At 43.6% G+C, this 18,423-nt stretch overlaps 1 protein-coding gene across 4 annotated transcripts; it reads right to left on the minus strand.

Moving 5' to 3' along the window:
* Positions 1-812: 812 nt before the first annotated feature.
* Positions 813-16,345, minus strand: LOC121299526 (promotilin-like). Of its 4 annotated transcripts, XM_041227302.1 has the most exons (8): positions 16,253-16,345; positions 15,231-15,378; positions 14,744-14,776; positions 13,028-14,429; positions 5,544-5,667; positions 4,886-4,990; positions 1,085-1,193; positions 813-904 (listed from the first exon to the last, which is right to left on the minus strand). In XM_041227302.1, the coding sequence occupies exons 4-8, from the start codon at positions 13,111-13,113 to the stop codon at positions 897-899; spliced, it is 432 nt and encodes a 143-aa protein (XP_041083236.1). In that variant the 5' UTR covers positions 13,114-14,429; positions 14,744-14,776; positions 15,231-15,378; positions 16,253-16,345; the 3' UTR covers positions 813-896. The 4 variants fall into 4 exon arrangements, with proteins under 4 accessions (XP_041083236.1, XP_041083237.1, XP_041083234.1 ...); XM_041227303.1 differs by lacking the exons at positions 13,028-14,429; positions 14,744-14,776; positions 15,231-15,378; positions 16,253-16,345 and adding an exon at positions 5,830-6,207; XM_041227301.1 differs by lacking the exons at positions 813-904; positions 1,085-1,193; positions 4,886-4,990; positions 5,544-5,667; positions 16,253-16,345 and having other exon boundaries at positions 13,131-14,429.
* Between the last annotated feature and the right edge of the window lie 2,078 nt (positions 16,346-18,423).

Raw genomic sequence — 18,423 nt, forward strand, 5'->3', positions numbered from 1 at the left:
CAATACAATGGCATTATAAACTGTGCTGGACACTCTTTATGTTTGTGATCAACGTGCTTATAGAATTGAATTCTGGATTTTTAAAAAAAATCTAGAACTAAACCATATACATCAGGGGTCTCCAATCCTGGTCCTGGAGGCCGGTGTTCCTCCTGGTTTTTGTTCCAACTCTACCTTAAAATATTTAATTGGACTAATAATATATGTATTACTTAACTGGTCCAATTAAGTAATTTAGGGTACAGTTGGAAAAAAACCTGGAGGAACGCCGGCCTCCAGGACCAGGATTGGAGACCCCTAGTGTATATGGTTTAGTTCTAGATTTTTTTAAAATTGAAAATCTTTAGCGGAAGTTTCGAGGGGTCTATGTGGGCACACAGCGACGCCATGTTGGGAAGGGCAAATTAAAACGCGGCCCTAGTCAATGAGATAAGAGCAGGAAAACAAGTTCCTCTGAATTACACTGCCAGCGATATTGAGCAATGGGGAAACAGCAAATGGATAGAAATAATTTCCAGTGTAACACAGCACCCGAGGAGAGACACGTTACTGGACACATCCTGCACCGCCTGCTGTGTATTAAAACCAATATGATCTTAATGTAATTCAAATGTTTACCTAAAAAGCAAACACATTTTACAAGAAGAAAACCAAAGAACGACAAGGCGAAACGGGTTACTGTTAAATTCATGTTTATTGTTTTCAAAACACAGAAAAGTATACGGAATATATATATATATATATATATATATATATATATATATATATATATATATATATATATATATATATCTTAAAATCATTTCTTTTAAGTTTTTAGTTCTTCTTGCTGCTGATGTGCAGACGACAGACGATGTCACAGGAACCCATCTGCAGTGATGATAAAGCTCTTGTGCTTATTGAGCTAGCAGAAGAAGGAAAGGTGAACATGTTAGCTCTGGCCGTGGCAAGCAGGTGAAGTGCCTCAGGGTATCGCTGGCACTTACATATGCAAAGCATGCATTAACAAAACAAGCATGCACAGCAAGCATGCACAGTAAGCCCTCTATATACACTCCAGACCAGTAATACCAGTAAGCCTCACCTTTCCCACCTTCCTCCAGCATCTCGTTCAGTATCTCCCCCAGTGCCGCCCCGTACTTGTCAAACTGCCGGGGGCTCAGTCGAACCCCGATCTCCAGGGGGGTGCCCAGCTGAGCGAGAGAAACAAAAAAGAGGGAGTTTACAACCCAGGACACCAAGAGACGATGCACTAAATCAGGGTGCTGTATGTTTCTTAAAGAAGTACAGGAGCGCTAACTGTGGTCCTACCTGGATAAAAGCAGGTATCATAGTAGTTGCAGCCCCATGTGCATGGAGTGAGTGTGTGTGCAGTGTGTGTGTGCTGTGGATTGTGAGTGTGTGTGTGTGTGTGTGTGTTTCCTCAGATCCCCAGTGTGCTGTGGATTGTGAGTGTGTGTGTGTGTGTGTGTGTTTCCTCAGATCCCCAGTGTGCTGTGGATTGTGAGTGTGTTTGCGTGTGTGTGTGTTTCCTCAGATCCCCAGTGTGCTGTGGATTGTGAGTGTGTGTGTGTGTGTGTGTGTGTGTGTGTGTGCTGTGGATTGTTGTGTGTTTCCTCAGATCCCCAGTGTGCTGTGGATTGTGAGTGTGTGTGCGTGTGTGTGTGGATGTGAGTGTGTTTAAGGAGTTAGGGGGTCACACGACACCTCAGTGTGCTGGGGATTGTGGAGTGTGTGGGGTGTGTGTGTGTGTGTGTGTGTTGTGTTTCTCAGATCCCCAGTGTGCTGTGGATTGTGAGTGTGTGTGCGTGTGTGTGTGTGTGTTTCCTCAGATCCCCAGTGTGCTGTGGATTGTGAGTGTGTGTGTGTGTGTGTCCCTAGTGTGCTGTGGATTGTGTGTGTGTGTGTTCCTCAGATCCCCAGTGTGCTGTGGATTGTGAGTGTGTGTGCGTTTCCTCAGATCCCCAGTGTGCTGTGGATTGTGAGTGTGTGTGTGTGTGTGTGTGTGTGTGTGTGTGTGTGTGTGTGTGTGTGTGTGTGTGTGTGTGTGTGTGTGTGTGCTGTGGATTGTGAGTGTGTGTGTGTGTGTGTGTGTTTCCTCAGATCCCCAGTGTGCTGTGGATTGTGAGTGTGTGTGCGTTGTCCTGTGATCCCAGATCAGACAAAGTGTAAGTGGATACCTAAACTCAGTAGCTGTGATGCACACACAAGGGTGTTGCTGTGGTGAGGTCAAACGACACTCAGACACCCACGCACACCGTGGCAAGTGAGTGTGGGGTCCTCAGACCCAGTGTGCACTGGACACACAGTGTGTGTTGGTTCACAATGTGTGATGCGATTAACCCACACCCAGGTGCTGTCTAGTGTGTGGTGTGTGTGTGTGTGATGTGTGCTGTGGATTGTGTGTGTGTGTGTGTGTTTCCTCAGATCCCCAGTGTGCTGTGGATTGTGAGTGTGTGTGCGTGTGTGTGTGTGTTTCCTCAGATCCCCAGTGTGCTGTGGATTGTGAGTGTGTGTGCGTGTGTCCTCAGTCATCCTCAGATCCCCAGTGTGCTGTGGATTGTGAGTGTGTTTGTTGTGTGTGTGTTTCCTCAGATCCCCAGTGTGCTGTGGATTGTGAGTGTGTGTGCGTGATCCCCAGTGTGCTGTGTGTGAGTGTGTGTGTGTGTGTGTGTGTGTTTCCTCAGATCCCCAGTGTGCTGTGGATTGTGAGTGTGTGTGCGTGTGTGTGTGTTTCCTCAGATCCCCAGTGTGCTGTGGATTGTGAGTGTGTGTGCGTGTGTGTGTGTTTCCTCAGATCCCCAGTGTGCTGTGGATTGTGAGTGTGTGTGTGTTTGTGTGATCCCCAGTGTGTGTGGATTGTGAGTGTGTGTTTCCTCAGATCCCCAGTGTGCTGTGGATTGTGAGTGTGTTTGCGTGTGTGTGTTTGTTTCCTCAGATACCCAGTGTTGTGAGTGGTTTGTGTGTGCGGTGTTTTCAGATCCACAGTGGAGTCTAGGGGACACACGAGAGTGTGTTGTGTGTGTGTTTTCCTCCGATGTGTGTGTGTGTGTGTGTTTGTGTGTGTGATCCCCAGTGTGCTGTGGATTGTGAGTGTGTGTGTGTGTGTGTGTGTCAGATCCCCAGTGTGCTGTGGATTGTGAGTGTGTGTGTGTGTGTGTTAGTGGTGTGTTTTCCTCAGACCTCCCAGTGTGTGTGTGTGTGTGTGTGTGTGTGTGTGTGTTTCCTCAGATCCCCAGTGTGCTGTGGATTGTGAGTGTGTGTGTGTGTGTGTGTGTGTTTCTCAGATCCCCAGTGTGCTGTGGATTGTGAGTGTGTGTGTGTTGTGTTTCCTCAGATCCCCAGTGTGCTGTGGATTGTGAGTGTGTGTGTGTGTGTGTGTGTGTGTGTGTCAGATCCCCAGTGTGCTGTGTGTGTGTGTGTGTGTGTGTGTGTGTGTGTTTCTCAGATCCCCAGTGTGCTGTGGATTGTGAGTGTGTGTGTGTGTGTGTGTTTCCTCTCTTGTTGTGAGGTTGTGGTGGGCCAACAGATCCCCAGTGTGTCTGTGGCTCATAGGAGTCACCACGACAAGTGGATTTGTGAGATGTGTTGTGGGTAGTGTGATGTGTGTGGTGTTCCCTCTGATCCCAAGTGTGCTGGGTATTGTGAGGGGTGTGTGTGACACCTCAGACGTGTGTGGATTGTGAGTGTGTGGGTGTGTGTGGTTCACTAAGACTCCCAGTGTGCACACAAAGGAGTGTGTGGTATGTGCTGTGATTCCTCAGATCACACGTAGTGGATTGTGGAGTGTGTGTTTCCTCAGGTGTGTGTGTGTGTGTGTGTGTGTGTGTGTGTGTGTGTGTGTGTGTGATCCCCTGTGTGTGTGTGTCCCCAGTGTGCTGTGGATTGTGAGTGTGTGTGTTGTGTGTGTTTCCTCAGATCCCCAGTGTGCTGTGGATTGTGAGATGTGTGCTGTGGTTTGTGAGTGCGTGTGTGTGTGTGAGTGTGTGTGTGTGTGTGTGTGTGTTCCTCAGATCCACAAGGTGCTGTGGATTGTGAGTGTGTTTGCACGACACCTGTTGTGTTCATCAGATCCACAAGGGTCACACGACCCTAGATGTGTGTGTGTGCGTGTGTGTGTGTGTGTTTCCTCAGATACCCAGTGTGCTGTGGATTGTGAGTGTGTGTGCGTGTGTGTGTGTGTTTCCTCAGATCCCCAGTGTGCTGTGGATTGTGAGTGTGTGTGTGTGTGTGTGTGTGTTTCTTCTGTAGGTAGTCCAGTGTGTCACAAGACACCTTTGTGTGTGCGTGTGTGTGTGTGTTTTGTCCTCTTATCCCCAGTGTGTCTGTGGATTGTGTGGTGAATGTGTGTGTGTGTGTGTGTGTTTCTTCAGATCCCCAGTGTGCTGTGGATTGTGAGTGTGTGTGTGTGTGTGTGTGTTTCCTCAGATCCCCAGTGTGCTGTGGATTGTGAGTGTGTGTGCGTGTGTGTGTGTGTTTCCTCAGATCCCCAGTGTGCTGTGGATTGTGAGTGTGTGTGTGTGTGTGTGTTAGGGGTCCAACACGCTGCCTTTTGCTGTGGATTGTGAGTCACAACCGCACACCGTGCTGTGGACTCTGAGTGTGTTGCATAACCCACTCACCACCCCCGCAAAGGAGTCTTGGGGTCACACGACACCTAAGATCAGATCCCCAGTGTGCTGTGGATTGTGTGTGTGTGTGTGTTTCCTCAGATCCCCAGTGTGCTGTGGATTGTGAGTGTGTTTGCGTGTGTGTGTATGTTTCCTCAGATCCCCTAGTGTGCTGTGGATTGTGAGTGTGTGTGTGCGTGTGTGTGTGTTTCCTCAGATCCCCAGTGTGCTGTGGAGAGATCCAGCCTGAGCCCCTGTAGTTTTGACCTCCTTACCCTGGCAGCCTTCTCCTCCATGTATCTCTCTGGAGTGGCCAGCTCTTCAGACTCTGTCTCCCCCGATCTCACGGACTTCTTCCCTGTCTTGCTCTTCTCCATCTCCTGAGGAGCACACAACAATGAGCTGCTGCCTTCCTGGTAACAGATTGCTCCTGTTTTCTTTTTATTCCAATGACATTCCTAAAATTCACAGCACTGTCATTTTTATTCCCAGGTATTGCTAGTAAATGAATGCAGTGTTTTAAAGGGCTGTGTTATATCATCGGGGTGTTGCTAATACTCTCTAATATCACTTTAAATAATTGTTGTTTTTGCTTAGATTATTATTCGCCATGCTTACTAACTATCCCTGAGGGGAAATGCTTCTGAAAAAGCTGACTGTGGCTATATCACTGATGCACAATGCCTCACCCATGGGCACAGTGCACACCTTCTCTTACCTCACTTCCCCACCGTCAGCCTTTGAGGAGTCTTTTCAGAAGTCATTTAACAATCGTGGCAAATAATGAAGCAGGGAATCATACACATCATGCAGGATCGCGGTTTAAACAGACAAGGAATTAAATATTTAATGTATTCATGTAAATGCTTTCAAAATGTGTCCCAGTCCCTCCCTCCCAATCCCTCTCCCGTGCTCAGCGCTTTGCTACATCACCATCATCCTCCTCATGTCACTGGGGCTGAAGAAGCTGAGAAATCCTTCAGTCTGCTCTGCCAGCATGGCCACCAAACACACCACCAAGAGGCTGCCAATCAGCTTGCCGTGGAGCATCGTGTCGCTGCAACGGGAAGCATTTTAAATGAAGATATTGCAGTAAGACTGTAAAACATACAAAGCTACTTGGAAATGACACACCTGCGCCAGCTGTGACTCCATTAGCAAACCAGTGAAACACGGGCAACTACATTGACAAGCTAAAAAACAAGCAGAATGCACTTACCTTTCAAGACAGAGTTCTTGTGCTGTTTGCTGGTACCTGGTTCTCTTGCTGTCTTCTGTTGTGTTATTCCCAGGCAAGGCATCTTATAAACAGTCCTCAAGTGTGCAATCAAGCATGTGTATTGGCCCTGCTTACATCATTGCCCCCCAATAACTTCCTGCTCTCAGGAATACTGAACATAGTGAGATCTCATAGATACCAAGCTGTAATCCAGATTGCAGGAGGAATGATAGCAACTAGGCACCTCAGGCTCCCTACATAAACTTTCCCATTGCATTTTATTGTTCCCCGTTTAACTCTTGTACAGCGCTGGCCAAAAGGTTTGCATCACCTGGAATTTTACGATTGACACATCATTTAAAATGTGTGTGTGTGTGTGTGTGTGTGTGTGTGTGTGTGTGTGTGTGTGTGTGTGTGTGTATATATATATATATATATATATATATATATATATATATATATATATATATATATATATATGTATTGTATATACAGCTCTGGAAAAAATTAAGAGACCACTGCAAATTTTTCTTAAATCAGCATCTCTACATGTATGGCAGCCATTCCATTCCAGTGTCTGTTGAATTCCAACACAGGCACACCTCATTCTACTGAATGAGGTACTGATTAGGGGATTACCTGAACCAAATCTTATTTAAAGAGGAAAAGTATAAAAAACACTCCTGTGGTCATCACTATCCTCTTGCAATAGCACCAGCTGGATGGCAAAACAGTGCTAGTAGTACCTCAAAAGTAATTGGAATCAAAAAATAACTAGTGACCATGCCCAAAGAGTTGAAAAGGAAAGTTTTGAGTGAGGAAAAGAAGGGTTCAATTCTGGCTTTACTGGCAGAGGGATACAGTGAGCGTCGGGTTGCTTCCATCCTTAAAATTTCAAAGACGGCGGTTCATAAGAACAAGGTCAAGCAGCACACATTGGGGTCAAAAAAGCTACAGACCGTCAGAGGGTGAAAACGACTCTCCACTGACCGGGATGACCGCCAACTCATTCGAATCTCACTCAGCAACCGTAGGATGACATCAAGTGACCTACAAAAAGAATGGCAAACGGCAGCTGGGGTGAAGTGCTCGGTGAGGACGGTTCAAAACAGGCTCCTAGGGGCAAGTTGTGCAAAGCTAGAAAAAAGCCCTTCATCAATGAGAAGCAAAGAAGAGCCAGGCTGAGGTTTGCAAAAGACCATAAGGATTGGACCGTAGAGGACTGGAGTAAGGTCATCTTCTCTGATGAGTCCAATTTTCAGCTTTGCCCAACACCTGGTCATCTAATGATTAGACGGAGACCTGGAGAGGCCTACAAGCCACAGTGTTTCGCACCCACTGTGAAATGTGGTGGAGGATCGGTGATGATCTGGGGGTGCTTCAGCAAGGCTGGAATCGGGCAGATTTGTCTTTGTGAAGGACGCATGAATCAAGTCAAGTACAAGGTTGTCCTAGAAGAAAACTTGCTTCCTTCTGCTCTGACAATGTTCCCCAACTCTGAGGATTGGTTTTTCCAGCAGGACAATGCTCCATGCCACACAGCCAGGTCAATCAAGGTGTGGATGGAGGACCACCAGATCAAGACCCTGTCATGGCCAGCCCAATCTCCAGGCCTGAACCCCATTGAAAACCTCTGGAACATGATCAAGAGGAAGATGGATGGTCACAAGCCATCAAACAAAGCCGAGCTGCTTGAATTTTTGCGCCAGGAGTGGCATAAAGTCACCGCACATCAATGTGAAAGACTGGTGGAGAGCATGCCAAGACGCGTGAAAGCTGCGATTGAAAATCAGGGTTATTCCACCAAATATTGATTTCTGAACTCTTCCTAAGTTAAAACATTAGTATTATGTTGTTTAAAAATTAATATGAACTTATTTTCTTTGCATTATTCGAGGTCTGACAACACTGCATCTTTTTTGTTATTTTGACCAGTTGTCATTTTCTGCAAATAAATGCTCTGAATGACAATATTTTGATTTGGAATTTGGGAGAAATGTTGTCAGTAGTTTATAGAATAAAACAAAAATGTTCATTTTACCCAAACATATACCTATAAATAGCAAAACCAGAGAAACTGATAATTTTGCAGTGGTCTCTTCATTTTCTCCATCTACTGTCCGGAGAAGTCTGGTCAGAACGGGTCATGGAAGACTTGCGGCCAAAAAGCCATACCTCTGACGTGGAAACAAGGCCAATCGACTCAACTATGCACGAAAACACAGGAACTGGGGTGCAGAAAAATGGCAGCAGGTGCTCTGGACTGACGAGTCAAAATTTGAAATATTTGGCTGTAGCAGAAGGCAGTTTGTTTGCCGAAGGGCTGGAGAGCAGTACACAAATGAATGTCTGCAGGCAACAGTGAAGCATGGTGGAGGTTCATTGCAAGTTTGGGGCTGCATTTCTGCAAATGGAGTTGGGGATTGGTGGTCACACCAAATATTGATTTAATGTAGATTTTTCTTCTGTTCACTCACTTTGCATTTTGTTAATTGATAAATATAGACTACTAACATGTCTATTTTTGAAAGCATTCTTACTTTACAGAATTTTTTCACACCTGCCAAAAACTTTTGCACAGTACTGTATGTATATATATATATATATATATATATATATATATATATATATATATATATATATATATATATATATACATACAGAACTGTGCAAAAGTTTTATATATATACAGTGCCTTGCAAAAGTATTCAGACCCCTGACCAATTTTCTCATATTACAGAATTACAAATGGTACATTGAAATTTCTTTCTGTTTGATATTTTATTTTTAAAAACTGTAACTCAGAATCAATTATTGTAAGGTGATATTGGTTTTATGTTGGGAAATATTTTTAAGACAAATAAAAAACTGAAATATCTTGCTTGCATTAGTATTCAACCCCTGTGCTGTGGAAGCTCCCAGTTTGCACCGATGAAAGAAATTGCCCTAACGAGGACACAATTACCTTACCATTGGCCTCCACCTGTGAACCATTAAAGTTGCTGTCACATTTTCTGGATAAAAAACCCCACTGTTGAAGGATCACTGGTAAGGCTGTGAATCTGAAGGAAAGTGAAGACCAAAGAGCATTCTACAGAAGTTAGAGATAAAGTAATACAAATGCATAGATTAGGGAAAGGGTACAAAATAATATCCAAGTGTTTGGTTATCCCAGCTGCATCACATCACCCAGGCACTGGCAAGAAAAGGCCGTCCCTCAAAACTCAGTGCTCAAACAAGAAGGAGACTTGTGAGAGAAGCCACAGAGAGGCCAACAATCACTTTGAAGGAGCTACAGAGTTCAGTGGCTGGGAGTGGAGTAATTGTGCACCAGTCAACCATATCAAGAGCTCTGCATAACACTGGTCTGTATGGGAGGGTGGCAAGAAAGAAGTCGTTACTCAAAAAGTACCATCTGAAAGCACATCTGGAGTTTGCCAGAAAGCATGAGAGTGACCCAGCTGCGATGTGGGAAAAGGTTTTGTGGTCAGATGAGACCAAGATAGAGACTTTTGGCCAAAACTCAAAGCGCTATGTGTGGCGCAAACCTAACACTGCCCGTGCCTCAAGACACACCATCCCTACAGTGAAGTATGGTGGTGGCAGCATCATGCTGTGGGGATGTTTCTCATCAGCAGGGACTGGGCATGTTGTTACAATTGAAGGAAGAATGGATAGAGCAAAATACAGGAAAATACTGCAAGAGAATCTACTTCAGTCTGCTTAAAAACTAAAGCTTGGGAGGAAATTCACCTTTCAGCAGGACAATGATCCCAAGCACAAGGCCAAAGCAACATTGGAGTGGCTCAAGAACAAAAAGGTGAATGTCCTACAGTGACCCAGTCAAAGTTCTGATCTCAATCCCATTGAGAAGCTGTGGCACTATTTGAAAATTGCGGTCCACAAGCATCGTCCAACCAACCTGAACAACCTGGAGCAAATCTGCCAAGAAGAATGGGCCAAAATCACTCCGACACTGTGTGCAAAGCTGGTACCTACTTACCCCAAAAGACTTAAAGCTGTTATTGCAGCGAAAGGTGGCTCTACCAAATATTAATGTGTGGTGGTTGAATACTTATGCAAGCAAGATATTTCAGTTTTTTATTTTTCTTAAAATTATTTCCCAACATAAAACCAATGTCACCTTACAATAATTGATTTTGAGTTTAAGTGTTTTAAAAAAAAAATAGCGAACAGAACAAAATTTCAATGTACCATTTGTAATTCAGCAATATGAGAGAATTGGTCAGGGGTCTGAATACTTTTACAATATATATATATATATATATATATGAACATAATTTAGATCTTTTATTTAACATCATATAATCAAAGAAAGTACAAAATTATATTGCAAAAGTCTACTGGAATCCATATTGTAGTACAATATTTCATGTTTGATTTTTCAATTTTTGTCAGTTTTTCTTTAAGAATATGGAAAACTACAAAGCGGTATGTGATTCAATATGTTAACATAACATTGTTCGGCAGGTGCAAAACTTTTGGCCACTAGCTGTAGGGCTCTATTGATGCCCCAACTGAAATGACTGAACAGATAAGCCTACAATGCTGGGATGCTTGATCAGGTGATCCAAGGAAGCAAAGGTTTTTCAAAAGACAAATAGGCAAATCAGATGACAACAACTGCTAACAAACAGCATGTTAGCCTCAATGCAGGAAAAACTAAACAGGCAGTCCAACAACGCAACATCTTATAACAAGCCGTGCTGTATCCCAGGACAAAGACGAGACAGAAGTGTGGGCAAAGACAAACTGCAGAGTTCCGTGGTCATTTATTTTACAGAAGTAAATCTACACCTGTAGGAGTGTTTGACAACGAACTTCTAACCATCTCTAAAACAGTAAAAAAATTAAAAAAATCGAAAACTTAAATACTCAAAACAGTTTTTTTTTAAAACAACATTAGAAATAATTAAATGTAAAATACATATACGCTGTAATCATGTATATCTCTCTATAAGAGGAAGACTATAATAAAACATGACAGGCATTCCTTAAATGCTAAGTGAATCACTGTCACAATATTCAAGTCGGAGGGGTATACAGCCCTGGGTTATGGCGCTCTGTTCCCTCTCAGTGGAATACATTAATCTTTCAGAAGATAAACCACAATAAATTCAAGGAGCTCTGGGCAGCACCCCGGCTACAATGAATTTTATTGCAGCTTGTTGACGTACCTCTCTTGCACTGCCGGGATGAGACGCATCGCTCCGGAGAGAAGGGGCGTAGGGCCGTCACTTCGGTCTCTTACCAGTTTCACATTCAATTACAGTGTCTAAGAAATACTCCCATTTCAGCAGTATTTGGGGGGCCTTTTCATTAAATTTTGTTCTTGTTTCAATAACAAACATTTGACAATGCCAGCCCGTTATTATATCCTGACCCATCCCAAAACACACCAACATTATACCCTAACCCATCCCCAAACCCGCCCCACTCATTGATCTTTGCACACACTAAGACATTTACAGTAATCAGAAGGTGCAGGTGAAATTGGACTTGTTGTGATGAACGTGTGCTGAGCCAATCCACGCTATGAGTTAATGGAAGCACTGGGTGACCCCGACCCGCCGGTCTGCCTCCTCGGCTCTCACTGCTCCGGCGTTAGTGTCACAGCCGTTTTCAATCAAATAACTGATTCATATTACCAAGAATACAGAAGCAAAGGAAGAAGAAAAACCTGTGCATTCACATTGCCAGATAGAGCAGTTTGAAAAGCACCCTACACCGCACATAGACTCTTCAACAAGACCACAGGCATACGCGTAGAAATACAAAATGAATCTTCGGGATCCGGTGACAAACGCTTCGACAAGAAGTCTTTCCCAGTGCCTTCAATGAAGAGAAAATATTGATGACATTAAGAGAGACTAACGAATGACACGTCTGTAATTGCATTTTCACGTTTCCTAATAGTATGTATTTAGTATATATCTAGGTGTGCCTATGCCAGTTATCTGGGCGAGTCTAGTGTTGCATTTGTACACTCTCCCCTGGCAGTTTTCAAGTGCGTGTACTGCATCGCCTCCACTTCTGACAGCAACGCAGCGCTGCTGTGCTGCGTTTCCAGCGGTGGCGGGTCCGTGTGTGCTTGATGCTGAATTTGCGTGTGGGATGGGATTACCATTTTTATTTGTAAAATGTGCAAACGTCCATCCGATCTGATTGAGATCAGTCGATTGAACGGGACGTTATCAAGCAGAAATCATCTATAGGAATGGGCCAGTAGATGCATAGCCTACTGACAGGGAGAGTCAGTCCGGATCAAACGCTTTAATGGACGTCGGATGTAGTAGCCGCTAGAGGGCGCTAAAAAGCGGTGTTGAAATAATAGTAAACATGACTTTAATAGTAACACAGGTTTAGGTGTAGAGGTTAGGGTTAGGGGTAGAGCTTAGGTTATTTGTAGACATTAAGTTTAGGGGTAGTGAGTAGATTTAGGGGTTAGTAGGCTAGTAGGTACCTACTGGCCGATTCCTATGGGATGATTTTTGCTTGATAACGTCCCATTGAATCGACTGATCTCAATCAGAGCGGCTGAAACGTCTCTTTGTATTGTGTGTATTGTAACCACATTGCTTGGCTGTGAGGAGGTAGTATGGGTGGAGGATCTGAGCGGCAAACAGAGCTCAGCACCGCTAGGGAGAGGTGTAAGTCTATGGCAGAAAAACAACGCCTCGCTGAATTCCATTAGCCAATAGCAAAAGCTTCCACAGCTTCTGCATTCATTACAGAAAAAAATACCGATAAGCGTTCGGACTTTTTTTTCTTTCGCCTACCTGAAATGTGTCCCTCTGCATACGGAAAAGAGATTAAATTCCAGTTCTGTGTAACCGGGCACAATCTCGTTCACAAACATTTTCTACAGCAGCACTGGTTGTTGCTGGCCTAGTACACCCGCTAAGAGCTGCTGGGAAAATATTTTCTGTATCATCGCCAGTGGTTAACATTCCTGATTTTAGGAATTTAATACTAACGAGACCCTCACCTCGGGGCATTTCATCAACCAGAACATCACAAATACCAAAAGGCAAAGAATTGTTAGTCGCTGTTGTAAAAGTCTCAGCGCTCTTGTATAGCAGAACGTTAAATTCAGCTCAGTGCTTTCTGAGCGCTCCTGCAGTTACGCGTCCCCTGCATAAGCATTATCACGTACTTACGGGCAACTATCCCGTACCTACGAGATAGATTCTGTGGAGTAGGGTCAGGGCTTCGCGGGAGCCTTGAGACGGCTCTGTCGATAACAGCAAAAATAATACACATCTCGAGTAACTGTAGCTAACAAAATGTAACAATACAAGCGTAAGTATTACATTGCGCAGGAGCTCAGAATCAGATTGAAGCGGGCAATGTCGCACGCACGCGTATTATTATCAGGAGAGGGTGTGATTATGATGATTTTTACATTATTCATGGTTAATTCGGATTCCTTAAAAAATAATCCACTGCAATCATCTAATGACCTATGAAGGCCTGTACAGAATATACAGATATCGTCATTCCACTCCACACATGAATCCACACCACTGGCAAACCACTGGGAAGCATAGTTATTGCATGGTAAATCACAGGCAGCTGTGATAAATCATTTGAAAAACATGCTTAACGACGGTAAAGCACAGTAAATGCACAGCATAGTACAAACAAAAACAGCAAACACATAACAGCAATTTGCAAACACATAACAGCAATTTAATTCTGCTGTATAACAGCTATGAGATGATTAGGTACATACTTATCCATTAGATAATTAAACATGTAATTGCAAACTAATTGGGCTACAATATAGTAATTAGTAGGTAATTATATGTGCTTTGGGTTCATAAATCATCTACTGATTACATTTCAATTAGCTCTGTAATTAGTTAGCAACTGGTCATGGTTAACAGTGGATCAATAGAATGAAGTGTAACAGGTTTTCTTATGATATTGTATTTAGGGTCTTCATTCAAAACCGGGCCCTTGATGCCCATCTGTATTGTATCTGTTTGCCATGCTCTTGATGTTAAACATGATAACTGCCTTTACATTTCACGTTGCAATTTCTCATAGCCTCTCATTAGCCTATACACAGATTGCACTGGGATTGCATCTGCTAACCTGACCATTTTCTTAACACAAATACGGCTTCTGAGTACACGGCCTATCTCTGGTTTCCTTCCTTGCTGTGGTGATCGGCGAACGTCTGGTCCTCATTCTCCAGAGTTTTAAAGGGGGCATGGTTACGGTGTGGGGCTGTGGGCTGGCCTCGGGCTCGCACGTTGAAGCGCTGGAGTTAAACAGCAGGGGGCGCTGGCAGATCTGATAAAACGTAACTCCGCTCACACACTTGTAGAAGCCGGCTTTGTTGGTGGGGTCTTTGTAGATGCTGTCATGTTTCAGGATGCAGAAGCCAGGGCTGGGGGCAGTGAGAGGAACAACACAGTTTCCAACCTTTGGTTCGAAGACTTCCCCTTTTTGGCAGCTGTGGTGGACGGTGTGTCCCCCTTCACAGCTATAGAAACCCTTTACATCTGTGGGATCAGCAAAGAACTGGCTTGGTTTGCCCACGCAGACGTTTGGGTCGAATGCTGTGTTGGCTGGATAAAAGAAGGAGATCATGAATTCCCTCTTATCTGTGTCTTGCTTTTTACCTTGACACCTTCAGCAGGGTTCACAAAGTCCAGTTTCACACACACACACACACACATGCACACACAGAGTTAGGCACGATATTTAAGACAGGCACTCAATCGCGCTAGTGAGGAAAGCTACCTGAATCCTCTCCTGATGACAGGCCATCGCCATACCTGAGGAGCTTTCTCCCAGAAATGAAAGCTTTCATTAAAATGCCCTCTCCACACTGTGCAAGCAGAGGGGTTTTCATTAGAAGGTTGCAATGGAAGGAGCTCACCTGAATGCAGAATCATCAGTGTAGCTACCACTCCTAGAAAATGAAACAAGGACAGCAACTGTATTAATGTACTGCAGCTTCAGGATGGTTTATGATCTGGTATTAATGTACAGTGTGCACAGAGAGAGAGAGAGAGAGAGAGAGAGAGATCCTGCACACACTCTCTCATAAATCCCTAGAATCCCTAGATGTCAGGGAGACAAACATTTTAAAACACAAATTTATTTGACTTAAGTTTCTTGCAGTTTTAGAACGAAAACGGAAAAGTCCTATTCATAAGAGATTTAATAGTTACTAAAACAATATTTAGTGACATTATTAAACATTAGACACACATCGACAATAACTATGATTCCTCATTAAAACCTTGGCCCTTATTCACACAGCTAGACGGGCTGTTTAAAGGGAATGTCTTTTCAATAATTAGGTGCACAGGTCAGTGACACTTTTTCCAACAGTCAATTCATGATTCCTTAAGCTATCTTACCTCTGCAGAAGAGAATTGTTGCCATGTTGAAAGCCTGCAGGTTTGGTGGTCAGTCTGACTGAATGCTGTGTCAGTGAGTTGCATTTCTCCTGGATTTTTACTTTATATATCACCAGGACAAGGTAGGATTGGATTTCCAACTGTGACACTATAAAAAGCAACCACACAAATACATACACAATGCTTTTAAAAAGACTGTTCGTCACACCTCAGATTACAATGCCTTTCTATACAAAGCTCTCGGAAGTACTGAAGGGTATCAATTTCTTAAAGAAAATCCCCTGTTGACTTTCCTATAAGCCACAGACAGGCCTTTGCTTTGTTTTTACAGATACAGTTCAGACTACCTGCCCTTTGGGATTACGTATCTGTGGAAATTTGAGATGAGGCTTTGAAGGAAATTGTGTTCCTATGCTTAATGGGTTTGTGAATCCTACGACCCAGAACCCCCTCCCTGTCCTCTCCCATGCCAAACATACATGAACAATACTGCACGTGTATTCCCATCAAACCCATATAATCTGTGGTATATTTATATTTAAAATATATTTTATATCTTTGTCGTGCGGGACATTTTATGAAAGTAACATGGTTGAATATTAAATATACAAATGAAATTTATTAATCTGGTCCCTGTGATGTACTTAATAATCTTATATCTACTACAGTATATTAAGTTTGGAATATATAAAGTGACCAAAAATGCATCTGTCCATAGGTAGTGATACAAAATGAATACAGTCTATACCCTTTGTACATGAGTCAACTGCACAGTCGAGTCCTGCATACAGAAACCCCGCTGTGAAACCTGGCTAATAACAAACAAACCACTGAGAAATACCTGCAGAGAACAGGGTGTTTTATTTATTTATATATTACATGTCTATTTTGTTATGGAAAACCTAATGCAATTGAGAACGTCTTTGGTGTGTTCCCGATTGGGGGATTGTGAGATGAATGGAATGGAACATGCCCACGGACCGATCCATGTTTGAGCGCTCATTGGAGCTGAATTGCTGTACCTGCCAGGCCTTCCCAGCGATCTTCAATGGGGAGGGCTCCCCCGGGACCAAATCTCTATTGAAAAGTGTCTCTCCCACTGTCTCTGTTTACAAGGAAACAAAAGCAGCTCAGATCGAATGCTATTTCTTTTTGCAGGTTTTTTTTTATTTTAACTGGTTCTTTAATTGTGTAAAAGTCCTCAATTCATAGACCTCGAGACATTTTTGATTGCAGCAAGACCTGTGATTGGTGGCCCCCAAGTTTGTCACAGTGCTGTTCTTATTGTGAAGGGATGCGTGATACAAGCTGTCTGCACACCCTGCACATGTGTGCTGTTAACCTTCGTGTGATTATCTGATAGCCTGTCATGCTGGTTTATATATTTTAAATAAATCAGTCATAACTGCATCTTTCCCTTTAATCCTTGTGTGCTTTATCCTGCCTTTGTCACACTGTAAAGATTGACTTCTTTACATAGAATATTCTGGACAAAGATTGTCAAAACTAACAAAGTCTTTCTTGTGGAAACAGCAGAGAGGCACATAGTTTTGAATAGAGGTGTCTCTTCAGTGGCTTCAGAGTAGACGTTATTATCAAAGCCATGGCTACAGAGTAGATGTTTAGTTTCTGAACCCTCACCTCTCATCAGAGAGTATGTCTGAGCTGGCATTAGTGTAGATGTTTAGTTTCTGAACCCTCATCTCACTTCAGAGAGTATGTTTGAGCTGGCATGCGTGAGCTGGCTGATGAGTGTAGATGTTTAGTCTCTGATCCCTCATCTTGGCATCATTGAGATGGCATGTCTGAGTAACAGAGTCACAGCAACATACAGAATATCTATCTATCTATCTATCTATCTATCTATCTATCTATATATATGCCAGCTTTACAACCACTACGTGCAGAAAATCACGTAACAGTTACACCCAAAACCATAAAACCCCCTGTCTCCTGTATACTTACTATCTACTTTACAAGCAGAGTCACTAATTCAACCAGCCATTCACCCTCCTTCCAGGAATCAATACTAGCCATTTACACCCAAGACCACATAAGCTAGGCTAAGCCATAGAATGTTTCATAGGCCTGCAGAAATAGGGTTGTGTTGCTAATATAGTATTCTGAAACCCCAAACATTAAGCACAAAGAGCATTTCAATAATCTCACAGTTATTTACCTTTTAAAAGGGCACATATACGTATTTAGAATGTAGATGAAACCTTACAACACTCTATTACAAATTGCTTGGCTTTTATCAGGGAAATGCAGTAGATCTTATTACTGGCTCTAGGATCTAATTTTAACTGGGGGGGGGGGGGGGGGGGGGGGGGGGCAGAGTATTTATCCTTTGCTCTGCTGCTCCCTGTTGGTGACATCGATGCTACTGCACCTTAACAAGACACACATCTCTGTGCTGGATAACCAGCCCTATCATGGGACTCAGGGAGCTGGATCTCTCTCTCTCTCTCTGGGGGAGGATTTTGGCCCCGTCATGGGAGTCGGAGCTGGATCTCTCTCTCTCTCTCTTGGGAGATGTATTCACAGGGGAGAAGGATTACCTTTGCTGTAGGGAATCTGAATTGGAGGAGATATTATTTATACAAAATGAGGAAACCCGGTACCCAAGAGTCACCTACACAGTGAACATGGAGTCACCTGCACAGTGAACATGGAGTCACACACATGCACAGTGAAAATGGAGTCCCATACCTGCACAGTGAACATGGAGTCACACACCTGCACAGTGAAAATGGAGTCACCTGCACAGTGAACATGGAGTCACACACCTGCACAGTGAAAATGGAGTCACATACCTGCACAGTGAACATGGAGTCACACACCTGCACAGTGAAAATGGAGTCCCATACCTGCACAGTGAACATGGAGTCACACACCTGCACAGTGAAAATGGAGTCACATACCTGCACAGTGAACATGGAGTCACACACCTGCACAGTGAAAATGGAGTCACCTGCACAGTGAACATGGAGTCACACACCTGCACAGTGAAAATGGAGTCCCATACCTGCACAGTGAACATGGAGTCACCTGCACAGTGAACATGGAGTCACCTGCACAGTGAACATGGAGTCACCTGCACAGTGAACATGGAGTCACCTGCACAGTGAACATGGAGTCACCTGCACAGTGAACATGGAGTCACCTGCACAGTGAACATGGAGTCACCTGC

Source organism: Polyodon spathula, chromosome 25 (assembly GCF_017654505.1).
Source record: "Polyodon spathula isolate WHYD16114869_AA chromosome 25, ASM1765450v1, whole genome shotgun sequence".
NCBI classification, from domain to species: Eukaryota; Metazoa; Chordata; class Actinopteri; order Acipenseriformes; family Polyodontidae; genus Polyodon; species Polyodon spathula.

What these genes read in the sequence shown, in the direction of transcription:
- LOC121299526 (XM_041227300.1), bottom strand. Translation starts at nt 14,716, where the DNA reads ATGAAAACCCCTCTGCTTGCACAGTGTGGAGAGGGCATTTTAATGAAA. An exon ending in GTCATCAGGAGAGGATTCAG is followed by an intron (nt 14,430 to 14,604) that starts GTAGCTTTCCTC and finishes TCTTTTATCCAG; the next exon opens with CCAACACAGCATTCGACCCA.